A 20,931-nucleotide genomic window follows, 5' to 3' on the forward strand; every position below is an offset into this window, starting at 1 on the left:
CACTCAAAGTAAGAACTGGAATTTGACTGTAAACAAGGTGAGACAGCGGAAACCAGCTTGGATGATGACTAGCCAATCAGGAGGGATGGACAATGGGGGTATGAAGATGGCATAGTTCGTCATCTAAACATTGGTTAAAATCGATACCTGCACCCGGTTAGAAGCCTGAAAAGAATTTATTTGTTATATACACTGGGAAAACACTAGATCCTTTTCCATTGCAGAAGTTTGCACCTGGGGACACACTATAGTGTGTTAACTGAAGAGTGCAGGCAGTGAGCTGCCTTGTAGGAACTTATAGTCTATTGTGTGAGACCATAACATAGTTGAACATTTACCAATAAATCATCTCAGCATTCTGGTCTTCTATATAGAATAATCAGAAGTCAATGGTATTCCCACTATATGTGCTAACCAATGATTACTCTGTGAATATGACTCTGTTATCACTTCGAAACTTTCATCCCTTTAAATGGCTTGAGAGATGTGAGCAACTTAATGTTTAAAATATCTATGAATTATCTTTATAAGAACTCATCCCTATTAACAAAGGATGATGCACTAATATACAATTGTTAGCAAAAAAAAGTATAAAATTTGCTTAGTCTACAGAATAGAATGAGCATCACACTGGGTTTCTACCTTTGTGACTGAATTGAACTCCTCTAACTACAGAAACATCCAAACAGAAGGAAACTTGGCTTTGACCCATTTCAGTCCTTGGTGGGTGGGAATGACTGAACAAAATAATATTGCTATACGTTTAAGGAAAACACTTTGGGTAGCTGATGAGATCAAAAACCACAAAAGTAAAACAAACTTCTGAATTTGGAAAGTGCACCACAACCTCACAATCCCAAGCCTGCTTCTATTTTAATATATTAAAGCCTCTACTTGGTTAACCTCCTTCTTCATCTAACCCCTGGGAAATATAGGCAAATTCATGAAAACAGGAATCACTTCAAAGTTCAAAGTAAATTTACTATCAACGTACATATATATCACCATATACAATCCGGATTTGCATTTTCTTGTGGGCATTCACAGTAAATACAAAAAACAATTAATAAAAGGCCACACCCAACAGGACAAACAACGGTTGTACAGAAAGACAAATTGTACAAATACAAAAATAATAATAATAATAATAAGCAATAAATATTGAGAACATGAAACGAAGACTCCTTGAACATGATTCCCTAATTTGTGGGAACAGTTCAGTGATAGGGTGAGTGAAGTTAAGCAAAATTATCTCCTTTGGTTCAAGAACATGATAGTTGAAGAGTAATAACTGTTCCTGAACCTCATGGTGTGGGTCCTGAGGCTTCAATGCCTTCTTCTTGATGGCAGCAGTGAGAAGAGAGCATGGCCTGGATGGTGGGGCTCCCTGATAGCTTTCCTGTAACAGTATCTATCTTGATGTGCTCAAGGTCCGAAGGGCTTTACTTGCCATGGATTATGTCGTATCTATTACTTTTTGTTGGCTTTTCCGTTTATGACCAATGGTGTTTCTATGTTTCCATTCTAGGCTGTAAAGCAACTCAGTCAATATACACTCCACCACACATTTATAGAAGTTTGTCAAAGTTTTAGATGACATGTTGAATCTTTACAAACTTCTAAAAAAGTAGAGGTGCTGCTGTGCTTTGTTCATAATGGCACTTATCTGCTGGACCCAGGACAGATCCTGTCAGATGATGACACCAAGGAATTTCAAATTACTGACCTTCTCCAACTCTGATCCCCTGATGAGGACTGGCTCATGCTCCTCTGGTTTTCTCCTTCTTAAGCCAATAGTCAATTTTTTTGTCTTGCTAACATTAAGTGAGAGGTTGTTATGGCACCAGTCAACCAGATTTTCAATCTCCCTCCTATATGCTGATTTTTCACACAGCTTTGATTCGGCCAATGGCAGTGGTGACACCAGCAAACATTGGAGCTGTGCTTTATCACACAGTCATAAGTATAAAGCGAGTAGTGCACAAGGCTAAGCACACATCCTCGTCATACACCTGTACTGATGGGGATTGTGGGGGAAATGCTGTGCCAATCTGAACTGACTGGGGTCTACAAGTGAGGAAATCGAGGATCCAGTTGCACAAGGAGGTATTGAGGCCAATGTTTTGAAGGTTATTTATTAGTTTTGAGGAGATAACACAGAAAATGCTGGAGGAACTCAGCAGGCCAGGCAGCATCGATGGGAAAAAAGTACAATCGACGTTTCAGGCAGAAACCCTTCAGCAGGACTGGTGAAAAAAAAGCTGAGGAGTAGATTTAGAAGGTGGGGGGGGAGAGGGGAGAGAAACACCAGGTGATAGGTGACACCTGGAGGGGGAGAGATGAAGTAAAAAGCTGGGAAATTGATTGGTGAAAGAGACAGAAGCCCATGAAAGAAAGAAAAAGGGGGGAGGAGTATCAGAGGGAGGCGATGGGCAGGCAAGGAGATAAGGTGAGAGAGGGAAAGACGGATGGGGAAGTTTGAGAAATCAATATTCATGCCATCAGGTTGGAGACTACACAAATGGAATATAAGGTGTTGTTCCTCCATCCTAAGCGTGGCCTCATCACGACAGTGGAGGAGGCCATGGATGGACATATAGGAATTGGGATGGAAAGTGGAATTAAAATGGGTGGCCACTGGAAGATCCTGCCTGCTCTGGGGGATGGAATGACCCACCCCCACCATTTCCCATGCCCTTTTCCCTCTCTCACCTTACCTTCTTGCCTGCCCATCACCTCCCTCTGGTGCTCCTCCCCCCTTTTTCTTTTTTCTACTCGCATTTCCAATATAACCATATAACAATTACAGCATGGAAACAGGCCATCTTGGCCCTTCTAGTCCATGCCGAACGCTTACTCTCACCTTGTCCCACCGACCTGCACTTAGCCCATAACCCTCCATTCCTTTCCTGTCCACATAGCTATCCAATTTTACTTTAAGTGACAATTTTAAATTACAGTATCTGCAGATTTTCGATTGTTTGAGGTTTGAGCAGATGATAGTTTTGACTGCTGAGCTGTAGTCAATGAAGAACATCCTGCTGTGTGCAACTTCGCTGTCCAGGTGTACGAGGGTTGAGTGAAAAGGCAATAAAATGGCATCTGCTGTTGACCTGTTGTGACAGTAAGGAAACTGAAGCAAACACAAGCTGCAACTCAGACAGGAGCTGATGTTGCATCTCCAACCTTTCATCACAATGGATGTAAGTGCTACTGGATGATAGTAATTGAAGCAGGTTACCATATTCTTCTTATGCAGCGGTATAACTGAAGCCTGCTTGAAGCAGGTGGGTACCTTAGACTGCCAAAATGAGAGGCTAAAGATATCAGTGAACACTTCAGCCAGTTGCTCAGCACAGGTCTTTAGTACTCTGCCAAATACCCAATCTGGGCTGGATTCTTTCTGTGGGTTCACCCTCCAGAAAGATGCTCTCATGTTGGCCTCAGAGAGTGAAATCACAGTGTTACATGGGTCTGTGGGAGTTTGTGAAGGTATCTCCATGTTTTGATGGTCAAAGTGAGCATAAAAGGCATTGAGCTTATCTGGGAGCAAAGCCTTGTTGTTTCCTTGTCAGAGTCATAAAAAATACAGCACAGAAACAGCCCATTGGCCAATCTAGTCCATGCCAAATCACTTAAACTGCCTAGTCCCATCAACCTGCACCCAGACCAAAGTTCTCCATACCCCTGCCATCCGCGTACCTATCCAAACACTTCTTAAATGTTGAAATCGAGCTCCTATGCACCACTTGCACTGGCAGCTCATTCCACGCTCTCACGACCCTCTGAGTGAAGAAGTTCCCCTTATGCTCCCCTAAACTTTTCGCCTTTCACCCTTAACCCATGACTTCTAGCTGTAGTCCCACCCAACCTCAGTGGAAAAAGCCTGGTTGCATTTATCCTATCTATACACGTCATAATTTTATATACCTCTATCTATTCTCCCTTCAATATTCTATGTTCCAAGGAATAAAGTCCTAACCTATTCAACCATTTCTTATAACTCAGGTCCTCCAGTCCCAGCAAAATCTTGGTAAATTTCCTCTGTATTCTTTCAACCTTATTTACATCGTTCCTGTACATAGATGGCCAAAACTGCACACGATGTTCTAAGTTAAGCATCACCAACATCTGAAACAATTTTAACATCCCATCTCCTGTACTCAATACTTTGATTTATGAAGGCCAATGTGCCAAAAGCTTTCTTTATGACTCTAACTACCAGTGCCACCACTTTTAATGAATTATAGACCTGTATTCCCAGAATGCTTTGTCTACCACTCTTCCCTGGTTCTTAAGGCTATCATAGCTGGGGGAGGTAGTGGGGGCTAAGCTCCCACTACCTATAAAGTGTTCCAAATGGCGTGCAACTCTAACAGCCTCTGACAACCAAGTCCAACTCTTGGCCTTCACGTGTGGCTTAGCTACTAGGCCCAGCGGAACTGTTCCTACTGACAAGAGAAGGGGCAAAGGTGGACCGCTGGCACCTCAAAACCAGTTGCTTCGGGCAGGTGGGGCTCGTCAGCCTTGGACAGTAGCCCGTCTAGGAGAAGGAATACTCTGATTTTAAACCTCTTCTGTCTGGCGGCCATACCCATCCATGGAAAAGGCTTCGGGAGTAAACCCCGAAGAAGAATTCCGGAGCCGGGGTCCCTAAGGCAGCTTGATGTTGTTTACAACTTTACTCTGGCAACCTCTGTGGTGACACTGGTGCCTAGCTATATCAGTGCTTGCCCTTCCCTTGGACTACATCAGTGACATGGAGAGGAGGAATCCGCTGCATGGGCAACAACAGGTTCTTCAAACTTTCCCGCCTGGGCTTGCGCCCTGGAGAGGACACAGTCCGCCAGAGGTGCAAACCCATGATCCCCTGGGATCAATGGCTGCCTACTACTACCACTCTTCTCAGTGCCCTACCTTTCACTGTGTAGGACCTACACTGGCTGGTCCTACTGTAATGCAATACCTTGCATTTGTCTGCATTAAGTTCTAGTCATTTTTCAGTCTATTTTTCTAGCTGTCCTAGATCCTGTTGCAAGTTTTGATTAACTTCCTCGCTGTCCCGCTACACCCCCAATCTTGGTGTCATCCGCAAATTTGTTGGGTCAGTTAACCACATTACCATCCAAACCATTAATATAGATGACAAGCAAAGATGGACCCAAAGGAAGATTTTCCTTTGAAATCGTTTTGCTCTTAACATATTTGTAGAATCCCTTAGGATTCTCCTTCACCCTGTTTGCTAGAGCAACCTCATGCCTTCTTTTAGCCCTCTTGATTTCTTTCTTAAGTGTTCTCTTGCATTTCTTATACTTCATAGGTACCTCATTTGATCCTAACTGCCTATGCCTGCTATGCACCTTATTTTTTTTCTTAACCAGGGCCTCTTCAAAATCAAGGTTCCCTAAACCTGTTATCTTTGCCTGTTATTCTGACAGGCACAAACAAGCTTTGTACTATCAAAATTTCACTTTTGGAGGTTTTCCACTCACCAAGTACACCTTTGCCAGAAAACAGCCCGCCCCAATCCATACTTGCCAGATATTGCTTAGTTTCACTTTGTAGGAGGTGATAGTATTCAAGCCCTGCCACAGCTTTTGAGCATTCTTCAGTGATTCAAGTTTGGTCTGGAATTGCCACTTCAAACATGAGATGGCTTTCTAGAGATTGTAGCTGGACCTCTTGTATTTTACTTGGTCACCAGACCTGAATGTCGCTGATCTGGTCCTTGGCAGATTGTGGATCGGCTTCTGGTTAGGGAAGACTGAATGATATTGTGTGGACAAACTCGGCTACGACAATTTTTATAAAGTCTGTGACAACCGCGGTGCATTTGGTTCAGATCCTCTGATGAGTCCTTGAACACGGCCCAGTCCACCAGCATGAAACAATCACATAGTTGCTCCTCTGCATCCCACGACCACCTCTTTGTTGTCCTTATCTCTAAAGCCTTTCTCCTTAATCTCTGCCTGTATGCAGGTAGAGGTGGACAAACAAGTAGTCTAGGCATGGAATGGTAGGCATTCCTAATTACAGTAGTAATAGTTGTTGAGTGTATTGGGATTTGTTGATGATAATTTGGCAGAGATTTCTTGTTTACTAATGGAGGAACTCAGTAGCTTGAGTATTTGCTTAATGTTGGCCTTTAGCGATACGTAAACTGCGGCCAGGATCATACAGGGAAACTCTCTTAGTAAGTAGAACAGCTGGCACTTAATCGTTAGATGTTCCAGGTCAGGAGAACAGAAGTACAGCAAGACCACTGTATCCGAACACCAACAAGAGTTTACCATAAAACACAGACCTCCACATTTTGCCTTCTACGTCCAGTCCATCCTGTGTACCGAGAACCCCTCGGGTCTTACCGATCTATCCAGTATGCCTGGAGTGAACCATGTCTCCGTGAAACAGAGAACGCAGCAATCTTTTGGTTTCCATTCCATTTATTTGCTTAGAAACATATCCTGATGCAAATTTCTGATGGCACCACAAAACTTCACGTGAATGCAGGCAGCTTTTCTTTTAAACTGGCAGACATTGTTTTTTTAAGGTCAGGCAAATGTTTGTGATTTCTCCCCACTAAAAATAGTATCTTATTGGAAGCAAATGTTAGGGGATACAATCAGAGGAAATGGAGATCAGAAGATAGATGGAACCAGATATAGGAAATGAAGGTGAGGAGCAGCTGTTTTAGAACAGATTTCAAACAAAAAAAAACCTGTATGAACAAAATATTTTCACAAATTTTCACAGTATGAAAATACTGAGACAGAAGAAAAAATGCAATAAGGAACAAGAAGAATTTGATCAAGGGTACTCCAAAAAACAATTAGATAATGGATCTGGCCAAGAATAAAAGCACAAAATCTTTTTTTGTAGCAAATGCTGAAAATGCTCACATATTCCTACGTTATATTTCGCTAAAGTAAATTTTAATAATGAAGCCTAAATTCTGCTTAATATGATAAATGAAAACAAAATGTAACTCTCTTCATGCCATCAAAATCTTTTCACATTTAAAGTGCTGTTTTTCAAATAAAATAGAACAAAAACATGAGAGCTAAAATTTGTGAGGTAAAATGAAAATTCAGCTACCTGATGTGAAACAGATACACTATTTACAGGCACTTAATTAAGAATAGTTAAACAGAACAGAAATTAAATATTTAACAAACAATACAGTAAACAAATTCCATCTCTGTCTTCTTCTGTTCCCTATTCTGACCTTTTATCTCTTCTCACCTGCCTATTACTTCCTCCTAGGTATCTTCCTCTTTCTCCATCTGCTATGGTCCACTCCTTTCCTATCAGGTTTCCTCTTCTCCAGCCCTTGACCTTTTCTACCCACCTGGCTTCACCTATCACCTTCTAGCTAGCTTTCTTCCCTTCCCCCCCACCTTCTTATTCTGGAATCTTCCCCCTTCCTCTTAGTCCTGAAGAAGGATCCCTGACCAAAACCTCAACTGCCTATTCATTTCCACGGATGCTGTCTGACCTGCTGAGTTCTTCCAGCATTGTGTGCGTGTTGCTCTAAAACACCAATCTTTATTCCCATCATTCCTTTCTTTCTACTCTCATTAAATGTCAAAAAAAACTTAAATTTGATGTTTTTTACCCTAAATATTTTCTTTTAAAATATTTTGCCCAACTTAGTGCTTCTTGTTTTTTTGGGAGAACATTTAATTTTAAAAGTAAAGTAAATGTTAGAAGCAAGGAAAATTAAAATATTTTTTATGGTTAAAAACTGTTTAAAAGGTTAGAATTTTAGCAATTGTGTCTAGATTAAATAACAATTTCAAAGGTGCTGCCAGAGACACAGACACGAACTCAACCAGTATGAATCTTCATAACTGTACATTGCTCGCATTTAAGAATAAATGCAAAGTTGAAGAATGCGGGTAACATGCAGACGTGTTAACACATATCCAACCTTTGATCCTCCTTAGAGTGTTTGCTAAAATGAACTGATACTGGTCTGTAAAAAAGTTTTCATTTATAGAAACAGCTCATATACGGGTCAAAAGTAATCGAATGTTGACAAAGCTAATAAATTTAGAATGTGGAATTTATGAAAATGATTGCTGGTTAGGATCTTATATCATCAGTCTATTTATTTGCTTGGGTTATTCCAGATTCAAGGAATCACAGATAACTGTACTCATTTGCTGACAAACCCACCACCAGATCACGCTTTATATCTCAATGGCTTTCAGATGAGCTGAGAGATTGATCTCTTAGGGATTTTTCAATTGATCTATCAGTAAAATGAAGCAAGAGCTTATTTTAAAGCGAGAATAAAGTAGAATCAAGTTGAAACGGTGAAAACAGGACCCACTTAGAAAATTATAATGAAAAGTACAAAAAATGGGAAAATTATATTTTGAGTTTAAAAATCTAAATGTTTTTCACATGCATCAACTGAACACCATTGCATGCATGTAGCTCCTACTTTAAAACAAAACAGTTTGAATACAAAGTTTATTTTTAAACCAAGTAGTATTATCTGTAATCTGTGAAATCATTGTGCAGTTATTCTTCATCACTTATTTCAGTGCACACTGATGTTACATCATTACCTAATCAAAGACTAGAAACAACAGTTATTTCTGGGATGTGGCATCAAAGTGTAAAGAATGAATGAATTATGCTCTACCTAGCAGTTTTTTACTGTCCAGCTTCTGTCTGTTCAATGGATTTGTGCCATACAGTAATGCATGCTGCTCTGAATGAACAGTTTGTAGTTCTTCCAATGAAGCCTTTCTTCCTCTGATACACTGCAAAATAAAGAGACACGTTAAGTATAGGTTTTCCTTATAAACGAACATTTTCATTGATACTTCCAACAATGTAATTTTTCTTCCTATAAACAATGTACAAGTCAATATTAACTTTGGAGTGGAAGAGATAAGAGATACATTGATGATATCAAAGATGAATATGAATATGAATCAAAGGAATACTCAACAGTAGTGAGTAGCAAAGGTTATAGTTTGATCAACTGGTTTGAGAATTGTCTTAATATAAAGCATTAATTTGATTAGCTGAACCATGTCATGATTGTTTCCAATAAAAAGTGCATAACCAAGAATGTCATCGGGAGTATTAAAGTGCTCGTAAACCATTGTAAATAATGCTGCATTATCAACACAATGAAATATACATACAATTTTTGTTCGCTTTCTCGGAAATGCTAACTAGTTAACAAACTAACACTTGCAAAGCAGAATTTCCTTAAACGGTTAGCATGAACACATTAGGCTGAAGGGTCTGTTACTGTACTGTTATGATTTTGTATTAAACAATAAAGTACTAGAAAGTATATTAAATATTTAGTGATTGTAGAAGAAAAAACATTTTTTTGCATCGACTTTCATAAGTTCAAGTTTTAAACAACAATACTTTAGGAGCTGAAGCAAAGTATTAAAATGTATCTAATCAACTTTAAAATCAGCAACACATTATCGGGTAACAGATTACATCTTGGTTATTATTGCTGAATAGTATTAAGGTAAAATTCAGGTACTGATGCAATGGATATTTGACTGATTGAAATATATGGAATACCACTCTACAAACAATATTCACTGAAGTGCCAGATACTGCTCCAAGTTAAGAAATATGCAACAGGCCAATCAGGAGCAACTATAAAAGATAAAACAGAAGCAGTTCAGCACAAGGACAAAATAAATGGACTACTTCAGAAAAATACATTTGGCATTAATAAACTATGTTTACTTTTAAATGCCAGACTTCTGATTTCCAAAGAAATGAAAATCACAAGTGTAAAGAACTTCCATCCTTTTAAATACAGACTCGCTATAGAAATTCAGCAGCAGAAATAACAGGCACAAGGACAAAAGAAACAAACCAATTTTGGTGGAAACTCCATTTTGCCATTCATAATCCTGCTGCCCCCTGCTGTTTCAATTATTCCCTGCTGGTTGTGAAACAAATGTCATTGTTACCTGAGGTACAAACAGCAGGGGGCTTGCTTATGTGATTCTGCTTAAAATACAGAAGGGAACCCATTTAGTACATAATGGTTAAATAAGTGATAAATATTTATCTTTAAATACCAAATGTCCCAAACATAAAACTCTTTAAATGGAGCTTTCATCTTAATTGCTTAAAAATGCACAAATAAGTTGTACTAATACCCCTATAAATTTACTACATGCTTCTTTAAATACCACATTAATGCATGCCCAATAAAGATTCAATATTGAAGTTTTCAGATTGTCTAATATCATTTCCAGTACACAAGTGTAAAGGAGACTGAAATAATTGCTACTCTGAATCTGATGCAGCACAAAAAGAAACACAAGAAGATTTTAAAAAACACAATAATAAAAATAATAAATTTAAATACATAACATAGCTACATAGATTGATTGTATGTGCATAAAGTGGTGTTAGGCACAGAAGATGACACTGACAGAAAATGAAATGTAGTAGTGGTTGGGGTTGTGGAGGGGTGGGTTAGTGGGTGGTGGTGCTGATTGGCCTAGCAACTTTTAGTTCTGGCGACTTTATACTTGGTTAAAAGTGTTTAAAGTTACATTGAATAATTAATCCACAATCTGCAACAGTTATTTTTCCATAAGCATATTGTACATTGGCTTTTTAGTGAATCTGTTTAGTTGGGATTCTACTTTAATACTCAATTGCCAAAATTTATATGTAAGCTTTCCAGTAATTTTAATATATTGGCTTTAAATAAGCATCATGTTGACATTTCTGTTTATAGAGGACACAAATTTTACTGCAGCAGTCTAATTCTAATTAATCAAATCTAATTACCCAAAAAGTATTATGCTTGGACAATGAATTCTACAACTCTGTTGATCTATGTACACTCAGTGCAAATATATAATCAGCCAATCATGTGGCAGCAACTCTTTGCATAAAAGCATGGTCATGAGATTCAATTGTTGTTCAGACCAAACATCAGAATGGAGAAGAACTGTGATCTAAGTGACAGTGACAGTGACTGTGGAATGATGTTGATGCCAGGTGGGGTGATTTGAGTATCTCAGAAACTGCTGATTTTCTGGCATTTTCACACAGTTTCTAGTGTTTACAGAGAATGATGTGAAAAACAAAAAAACATCCAGTGAGTGGCTATTCTGTGGGCGAAAATGCCTTGTTAATGAGAGAGGTCAGAAGAGAATGGCCAGATTGGTTGAAGCTGAGAGGAAGGTGTCTGTAACTCAAATAACCACGTGTTACAACTGTGGTGTGCAGGGGAGCATCTCTGAATGCACAACACGTCGAACCTTTAAGTGGATAGCTTTTCATCCCATAGCCAATACATTCATTCTTAAAACAAATTAAATGATCTCATTGTCATTACAGAGACATAGTTACAATGAGATCAAAGCTGGAAACTCCATCATCAGGAAGGACATGGAATAATAAAAAACGTTCATGGTTTTACTCTGCGAAGAAATAAGCAGGAGGCAGCAAGAAAGGAAATGGGAGTCTTTTTCAGGTTGACAATATGTTGTGAATTTGTGGGTTATACAAAAATCAAAGAGGCCCCCTAGGCCTGAGTTGATGTAGTAGTAGTAAAGAGGGAGGAAGGAAGGGAAGTTATAATGACTTTACAGAGATATTGATAAGTTAAATGAGTGGAAAGGAGTTGGCAAAGAGAATATGATATGGAAAATGTGAAGTTGTTCACTATGGTAGGAAGAATAATAAAACAGACTTAGTTAAATGGAAAAAATGCCAGTAAGAAACTGCTCAAAGGGATTTGTACAGAAAGTAGTTAGGATGGCTAATGAAATGCTGGCTTTTGTTTCAAGAGCTTGGAGTATACAGTACTGTGCAAAATATATATAACTTAGGCATGTGTATATAAATAGAGTGCCTAAGACTTTTGCACTGTACTGTCTTTGGCAATGTGGAGTGGACAGTGAGTTCGTAAATCTGGTGGGAGCAAAAGATGTTGGGAATGGCGAGGGTGGATCGCCATGGGAGGGGTGTGGAACAGGTGGCAGAGAAGGAGTGGCAGGGGTACAGGGTGGCACGAGTGTAGACACACGCAGCACTGAGACACCAGGCAAGGTCATTTGATTCCTAACATTTGGTTTATTGATCATTACAAAATGTTTCTGCGTACTTCCTGCTTCCTCCCCTCTCCACTCTTAATCCACAATAGAGACCCATATCAGAATCAGGTTTATCATCACTCACATATGTCATGAAATTTGTTTTCATTTGGCAGTGCAATACATAAAATTACTACAATATTAGGCACCCTTGCTATATATATGTGCCTAAGATTTTGCACAGTACTGTAAGTGGAAGGAAGTCTTAGTACAACTATACGAGCTGACAGCAACACCTCATCTGGAATAATGTGTACAGGTTTAAACCAAGTATTTAAAATAGTATATGTATTATCATTGGAAGTAATTCAGAAGAATCACCAGAATGATTTGAAATACAAGTGATTTTCTTATGAAGAAAGGTTGAAAAGGTTGGCTCTATACTCATTGTACTTGAGAAGATTTGGGGACGCGACAAATTAAATGCTGGGAGGATGTTCTCCTTTAGGGCCTGAGGACATAGCCTTAGGATATTGGGTACCCATTTAAGACTGGGGAAGAATTTCTTCTCTCATATGGTTGACAGATTTGGAATTCTTTGCTCTAAAAATATATAGGGGTTGAATTTTGAGTATATTCAAAGTCAGCTAGATAGGTTTTCAATCAATAAGTAAGTTGAGAGTTAAGGGGACTTGATGAAACTCTGATCAGCCACTATTCTGTTAAATTGTGGTGCAGGTTTGAGGAACAAAGTGGCTTACTCTTATTCCGATGGTCTTATAAAATGAAAATAGAAACAAGCTGTATCAGTCATTAAATTTTAGATTAAAGTACTAAAATATTGTGATTGAATTTATGTAGTGATACAAGAAAGAACACTTGTATCTGAGAGGGTTCTTTAATTGGATTGGCTTGAAAATGCTGGATTCACTGTGTGCTTTATTTAAGTACAGTTAAGCCTTGATATATTCTATCATAGCAATGTCTAGTACATTGTAAGATATTTCTCAGGTTCCAGAATTGAAAATAAATATTATCCCAAATAAAAACAGAGAGCCAACCAAAGCTAATTTTGTTACAATTCTGTTAAATTCCATCATAAATTAAACTTGATGGAATGGAATCCATTTAATTTACAGAGGTCAACCTGGTCAACACACCAAAATTATTGCAATGAAGTTGTACATTCCACATTTCCTGTTTCATGATTCATTTCAAACTACAATCTCACAACGACGATTTCCACAGCACATTTAAGATAGCAAAAAAAAAGTCCCAAGGCATTTCAAGATGACATTACACCAGGTAACCAAAAAACAGATATTCTAAGAAGAATCTAAAGAGGAGAGAGAAGGGCAAAGGGAGATAGGTTTTCCCCTAAAGAGGAGATTCCATGGTTTACATGGCAGTTGATTGCACAATCATTTTTAGTACAACCATTAACTTTGAAAATCTTCATGAGACCACAACTGGAACCAAAGACAACTTCTCTTGTCTGTGGATTTCCAGCATCTGCAGATTTTCTTGTGCTTGTGATTAGATTACTACACTGCAAAGTCTCTTCCAGGGTAAAAGTCCATGATAAAAGTCTTCAATTTTTCTTTTGGAGTTCATTTAAAAAAAATCACTGAAACCTCTAAATTAAATCTTCTGCAAAATATGTTACTGTACTTGTAACAGAAGTACTCCACTGGCAATAAACTGTTTAGGGAAATCCTGAAAGAATGTGAAAGGTGTAAAGTAAATGCAAACTTTTTTGTGTATCGTTCCATTTAAAAATTTAATTTTACTCTAATTCTTTCTCATTTAGTTACCAGATTGGCCCTTGGTTCCCACTTAGGCAATTTTCAAAGTCTTTCAAGCTCTGCCTCTTGTCCATCTACAGTTAGTTGGTTTCATTTGCCACGCCAGTAATCATTTTTTGAAAAATATACAAATATTTTCCTTAACCTGTGATATTTTTATTTTTCCTCCAGTTCAGGCTCAAACCACTAATTCTTTAGTTTGGACTGCTGTCTCTTGAGAGATTTCATACACGATCACCACAATTCTCTTCCATGCTTTTGTAGAACTCCCCACTATTATGTTTTATAACTCCAGAAACTAATTGAAAGAGAAGACATGGAAGCCGGGGTATGAGTTTACTTTGTATTACTTTAGTGAGGCGTGCACATACGACGTGGTGGCGAAATAACATACGCCATGTAACCTATAATGAATTAAGTAAACAAAGAATGCTTAATCAAGCAATATATTTACAATATTATTCAAATATTACTGAAATATTAAATGTACAACACTTCTCCCTGCTTAGCTATAAATCCGACAATATAGAATGCTTTTCAACTCAAATATGTAACATATCTCATTCAGGCCTAAAAATCTAATCACTGTGAATATTTCTTACTCTTGTGAAATAACATCTTTCCTGACAAGGGGACTCACCCTACTTGGGAAATGAGAATTGTGGCTGTGAAAAAGTCTCTGGTTCTGGGGCCTCCTCTGTGGTGGCTGTAGGAGTTGAACCTGGGACTCTAGGAAATGTTTCTGTGAGCTCTAGGCACCTTTATTCTTTAACAATTGATTCTACTCTTCTCAACTGATCAATGTGTCATCTCCAGATGACACCAGACCCAACCTCCACTGTGTAGGAGAGTGGGCCAGTTCTGTCCTTATTCTTTCTAAGTTTTTGATCATCTCTGTAATCCCTTACCAGACTGCTTGTTCAGTAGTGAAACACTGAACTTTCTTTGTTTGAAAAGCCTAAAAATTGTCTCAGCTGTTGGTCTTACATAGTCCTTCTGAGAGTGGATTTGAGGAGATCCAAGTGTGAGCACCAGGAACAACTTAGGAATGGCACGCTAGTGAGTTGTTGGCTGTGGAGAGTGCTACATTACAATTTGCAAGGAGGAAACTGGCAAGCTTCTGATACAGTGCCAATACAGTGTGTTCTGCTGACATTGCTCACAGTGTGTCCTTTAGATGTAGCACGTAGCATGTCTTATTTCATTCATTTTCAGGAATGACTGAAACTGTTATGCAATAACCTGTGGTCCATTGTCACTAATTAAGTGTTCTGGAACACCAGTCCTTGAAAAGAGGCTTCTCAACACATCAACAGTGTGCAAGACTACAGTGGAGACTATTGGGAGCACTTCTGGCCACTTTGTATCTGCATCCACTATTACCAAGAAATTTATGCCCATGAGTGGCCCGGCACTGCTCTTGGCATATTCTGAATGCATTGGCACCCTGAAAAGTGAATGGCAAGCTGCTGGATCTGCTGATCTATCCCAGGCCACCAGAGAAAGCTTCAAGTCAACGCTTTCAGTTTGACCACACCTAGATGACTGGCATGTAGCTACTTCAACACTTTAGCTCTCAGCTTGGATGGTACAACAGCTCTCAATCCCCACATAAGGCAACCCCCGTCAAGGGCAAGTTTACCTCAACACTGGTAAAAACAGAGGAACTGGAATTTCTGTTGAACGTCCAGCCTTTTTGGGGTTGGATGTAGACCTGAGAGAGAGTGGGGTATTTTCTAGTTTCCCTTTGGCTCATCTCTGCTGTAATAGGAAGATTTCTGATTTGCATTAGGGAGAGTTCATCAAAAAGAATGCCCCTTTTGTAAATTTTTCAGGCATTTCTTTTTCCAAGGGTAAACAGGGCAATCCATCAGCATTCCCATGATTAGTCATCCTATTGAATGCAAACCTGTAATGGTGTCCTCCTAGAAAGAGAGCACATTTCCACATTGGTGCTGCCGCTGTGAATGGAACACTCTTCTGGGACCGAAAATGGACACTAGTGGTCGGTGATCAATAATGAGGGTAAACTCTTTTCCATACAAGTATGGATTGAAATGTTTTACACCCTGAGCCAGACTGAAGGCCTCTCTGTCAATCTGTGTGTAATTTTCTCTGCAGCGGTAAGGGAACATGATGCAGAGGCTATGGGGTGTTCACTTAAGTTACTCATAACATGTGACATGACTGCACCTATGCCATAAGATGAGGTGTCACAGGGCAGCTTCTCTGGACGATGAGGATTAAAAATGTGTGAGTACAATGCCTGACGTCATCATTCTCTTTGTCTTTTGGAAAGCCACCTCACCCTATTTTGTCCATTGCCATTTCTTCCCGATCTGTAGCAATCAGTTCAAGGGGTACAGTACAGTAACATGGATTGGCAGGAACCTTTTATGGTAACAGACAAATCTTAAAAAGGATGACAACTGTGACATGTCCTCTGGCCTTGGAGCATTCACCACTGCTTGAATTTTCTCGGCACACTTGTGTAATCCTTGTGTATCAATGATGTGACCACAGTAAATGATGCTTGGTTTAAAAAAATCCCACTTGTTGCACCATGCTCTGAGCAAATACTCTTTAAATCTTTTTAATACCCTCTTGAGATTGTAGAGATAGTCCTTGTCATCCTTACTGGTAAAAATGATGTCATCTGGGTAACACCGAGTGCCTGGGCAGCCTTGCAGCACCTGGTCCATCACTTTCTGCCAGAGTGATGTGCAGATGCTACTCCAAAAATAAGTCTATTTGTGATTGATAAAATCGTTTGTGAGTGCTTATGGTGAGAAATACTTTGGCCTCTTCTTCCGTTGTAGCCTCAGCTAAGCCCACTTTGCTGAAGTGTTTCTTTCTAGAAAAGTTTGCAAAGATGTCCTCTACCCTGGGCAGAGGGATTGATCGACTTTCAGTACTGGGTTGATGGTAACCTTAAAATCACTACAACCCTGACAGACCTATTCTTCCTGTATACTGGGACCACTGGCATTGCCCATGCGCTCCACTCAACCTTGGAAAGAATTCCCTCAGCCTCTATATGACCAAGCTCACTGGCTACTTTATCACGGATCGTGTAAGGAACTGGATGGACTTTCTAAAACTTGGGTGTGGCATTTTCATTTAGCACTATTTTCCCCTTGACGCATTTGTGGTTTCCAATACCATCTTCGTACGCTGCTGTGGCATCATTCAGTACCATTCTTAATTCACTTTCAGTCGACACTATTGCAGGGGATGTGACACGCAAATGGTGGCTGGATCTCCAATCAAGTTGCAGATTTCTCAGCCAGTCAAGGCCCCACAATGCTGGCCCTCCAGTTTTTATCACATATCAGCCTAATGTGGTTTGTTGGTTGTTGTATTTCACTGTTATAAATGTCATTCCCACAGGAGTTACCTTGTCTCTAGTATGTTCTTAGTTGGATATCTGCAGGCTTCAGTTCAGTATCTCTGAAATGCTCACTTTCAGTCCTGACTGTAACTCAGTTGCATCTCCGGCTGCAGTTTCCAGTGATACAGTGATTTCAACTGCTCTTTAAAATGTGAATTGTGCTTAAGTTAGGAGCTGTTCTTGAATGTTTTCTCATAAGGTTCCACAAACTAAACCATTTCTCAGTGCATCATTAAGCCCATTACTGAACTGACAATAGAACACAGAAAGCTTACGGCACAATATAAGCCCTTCGGCCCACAAAGCTGTGCCATGCATGTCCTTACTTCAGAAATTATCTAGGGTTAGCCAGACCCCTCTATTTTCCAAAGCTCCATGTACCTATCCAGGAGTCTCTCAAAAGATCCTATTGTATCCGCCTCCACCACCATCGCCGGCAGCCCATTCCACGCACTCACCACTCTCTGCATAAAAAAAATACCCAACATCTCCCCTGTACCTACTTCAAAGTACCTTAAAACTGTGCCCTCTGTTCTGACAATTTCTTCAATTCAGCCACGTATGCTGAAATGGACTCCCCTTCCTTTTGATTTTGCTTATCAACCTAAAGTGTTCTGCAATCAACCATAGTTTTGGTACTAAATGTTCCTGCATTCTGTCCATGTAACCAGCAAACCTCATTTCCGCTGGTTTGGTTAGAACAGTTAAACGTCTAAGCAAACTGAATGCCTTTCCACCTATTCACTCAATGGCTATTTAATTTACTTCAAAATGCTGCTCAGTTCTTTCAGTATATATCAGCCAGTTATGTTGTGCAATTGAATGTGTTTATCTTTCTGATGTAGCCAGCCATTTCTGCTTTTAGTTTTATGATTATCACTCGCTACTCACTGTTTATGAATGTGAATTTTGTCCGTTTTCTGCCTTTTTTAAAAAAACACAATTGTCTTCCTCCCCGGTGAAGAAAAAAATGTACTGTCCTTTTTTTAAAACTTGAATGTCTCTCCCTCTCTCCTTTCCTCTGTCTCTCTTTTCCTCTTGCGAAGAAAAAAACAGGTTGCAGATCAACAGGTAGGTAGTCATCTTGGGTTTTTTTTAAAACTTCCTCATTGTCACTGTTATGTTTTGTAACTCTAGAAATTAATCTAAAGAGAAAACGTGGGAGCCAGGGTTATGTGTGCTAGGAGATGAAGACACCCACAAGGAACACTATAAGAACAGTCTGGCAGGAAGTGGCTCCAGTAGTCTTTTCGAAAAAGCCTTACACAATGTGGAAAGAAATTTCATTTCCTTAGTCTGATGGTTTATATGATGAGCGAGCATGGTTTATTGTAGCAGTGTGTTGTTTCTCACAAGTAAGTGCACTTTAGGCTGAGATCTGAAATCTTTACGTAAAGTACCAGTCATCATGAAACAGATGTCATAGGAAGTCATTTCAGTCACTGGATCAGGATTCATTTATTTGTGTGTTATAATCAACGTGGCTGGACCTGCAAAGCAGAATGCGCAGGTTGGCACGGATGGCAGCAATTTGGCCTACTGATTCTACACCAACTCTCAAAGCAATCATATCAGTTCCATTTTCCCACTTGTTTTCCCTGTAACCTATTCTCTATCACTGATAGGAAGTGTTTCCATGACTGCTGCAATGACATTCCAGTTCAAGTGGAAACACTTCCCATTAGTTGAAGTTGTCTGAGCAGTGTGAAATCAATTCTGCTGTTCAGTCCAAGCTCTAAATATCAGCAGAGTCTTAAGTAGCAGGAAAAACAACAAGGGAGTACAATCTGGTCTTAACTCAAAACAGGCTATTTAATGAATCAGTGTATGAAGATTTGAGCTTCAATTTACACTGGTAAAGGCAGAAAGGCGCAACAATTGATGTCAGGCCTAATGAATAGCAAGTGTCCAGTTCAATTTTGTGAACAGGTTCAATTTCCCCTTGATACAATCACTAAGAATGTTGTGCTTGGGTAAAAATCAAAATTTCCGAGGTTGGTATCTAACAGATGGGTAATATGTGATCCAACCTCTATGCTTATTTTCCTGATATGATGAGCACATGGCATGGCTCATCATATCAGGCTGGCTATATTAATGGTTAATCTGTTTGAACTTTTAGCTTTTTAGCATCTTTTTTCTCATCATATTTGGAAGCTTATACAAAGAAAACATCCATACAAGATATTTTTTGTTTAGATTGCATTTTTTCAAACTGTTTACAGGAAAGCTAATAAATAGAAACATAGAAAACCTACAGCACAATACAGGCCCTTTGGCCCACAATGCTGTGCCGAACATGTGGATGTCAATCTTGATAATGGATTTGATAGGTCACTGATGACACGAGATGACAAAATATTAAAAGGAATATTCAAATATTGGTAAGTTTTTTTTTACCCATGTCAGGAAATACCTGTTCAAAAAGCAAAGACACCTAAAAATAAATAAATCCCTACATAAGTTCAGAACTCCAAAAAGAGGCACTTTAAATTCGAATACTGACAATTGACAGATAAAAAGATATGTGTAGCAGTGGGTATGACTATAAAAGCACATCGTGAAACAGGTAGAATCAAAATGGCGCTGGTGAAACATGGCAACGTGTTGTAGGCAACTTACAAAACTTCTAAGTAGACTTATTCTGAACTACTCTCTGAACATGCTCCTTCAAACATGCTTCACAATCTGCACCCTGTAATTTCCCTTTAAGTATCAAACTTTTGAACCATTCTTAATAAACTAGCAATTTCACAATCTTCCGAAGGACTCAATGGACTTAACTCTCAAGCATGCAGGTAAGGCACCTTAAAGCATAGGAAGGAACAGCTGCAAGAAAAAGTATGTGAACCCTTTGCAATTACCTGGTTTTCTGCATTAATTACTCATAAAATGTGGTTTGATCTTCATCCAAGTCACAATAATAGACTAACACAATCTGCCTAAACTAATAACACACAAACAATTGTAACTTTTATGTCTTTATTGATCACATTGTTTAATCAATCACAGTCCAGGCTGGAAAAAGTATGCGAACCCCTATATTTAATAACTGGTAGAACGTCCAATAGCAGCAGTAACCTCCCCTAAACGTTTCCTGTAGCTGCTGATCAGGGACTGTTCCTCTATACAAAACTGTTCCAATTCATCAATATTTCTGGGACAGCTTGCATGAACAACCCTCTTCAAGTCAGGCCACAGCATCTCAATTGGGTTAACTTGTCCATTCCAAATCAAGAAATTTTCTTTTTAAACCATTCTGTGGTTGATTTACTCCTGTGTTTTGGATCATAGTTGCATCATTCAACTTCTATTAAGCTTCAGGTGACCGACCACTACCTGATATTCTCCTGTAAAGTGTCTTGATACAATTTTGAAATCATTGTTCCCACAACGATTGCAACCTGTCCAGGCCCTGAGGCAGCAAAGCAGCCCCAAACCATGATGCTTCTTCAATCATGCTTCACAGTTGGGATGAGGTTTTGGTGTTGATATACAGTGCTCTTTTTTCTCCAAACACAGTAGTGTGCACTTCTGCCAAACAGTTCAACTTTTGACTTATCTGTCCATAGGACATTGTCCCAAAAATCCTGTGGATCATCCAGGTGGTCTTTTGCAAACTTGAGATGTGCAGCAATCTTTTTTTTTTGGCGAGCAGTGGTTTCCTCCGTGGTGTCCTTCC

At 39.2% G+C, this 20,931-nt stretch overlaps 1 protein-coding gene across 12 annotated transcripts in view; it reads right to left on the reverse strand.

Moving 5' to 3' along the window:
- Nucleotides 1-20,931, reverse strand: part of hdac4 (histone deacetylase 4) — a 494,468-nt gene that overhangs the window by 38,891 nt on the left and 434,646 nt on the right. For all 12 annotated transcript variants that reach the window (XM_063051788.1, XM_063051782.1, XM_063051780.1 and 9 more), the window contains one exon: nt 8,654-8,774. In XM_063051788.1, coding sequence (XP_062907858.1) covers nt 8,654-8,774 — 121 coding nt within the window. The remainder of the gene's footprint in view (nt 1-8,653; nt 8,775-20,931) is intronic.

Source organism: Mobula hypostoma, chromosome 6, assembly GCF_963921235.1.
Source record: "Mobula hypostoma chromosome 6, sMobHyp1.1, whole genome shotgun sequence".
Classification (NCBI taxonomy): Eukaryota; Metazoa; Chordata; class Chondrichthyes; order Myliobatiformes; family Myliobatidae; genus Mobula; species Mobula hypostoma.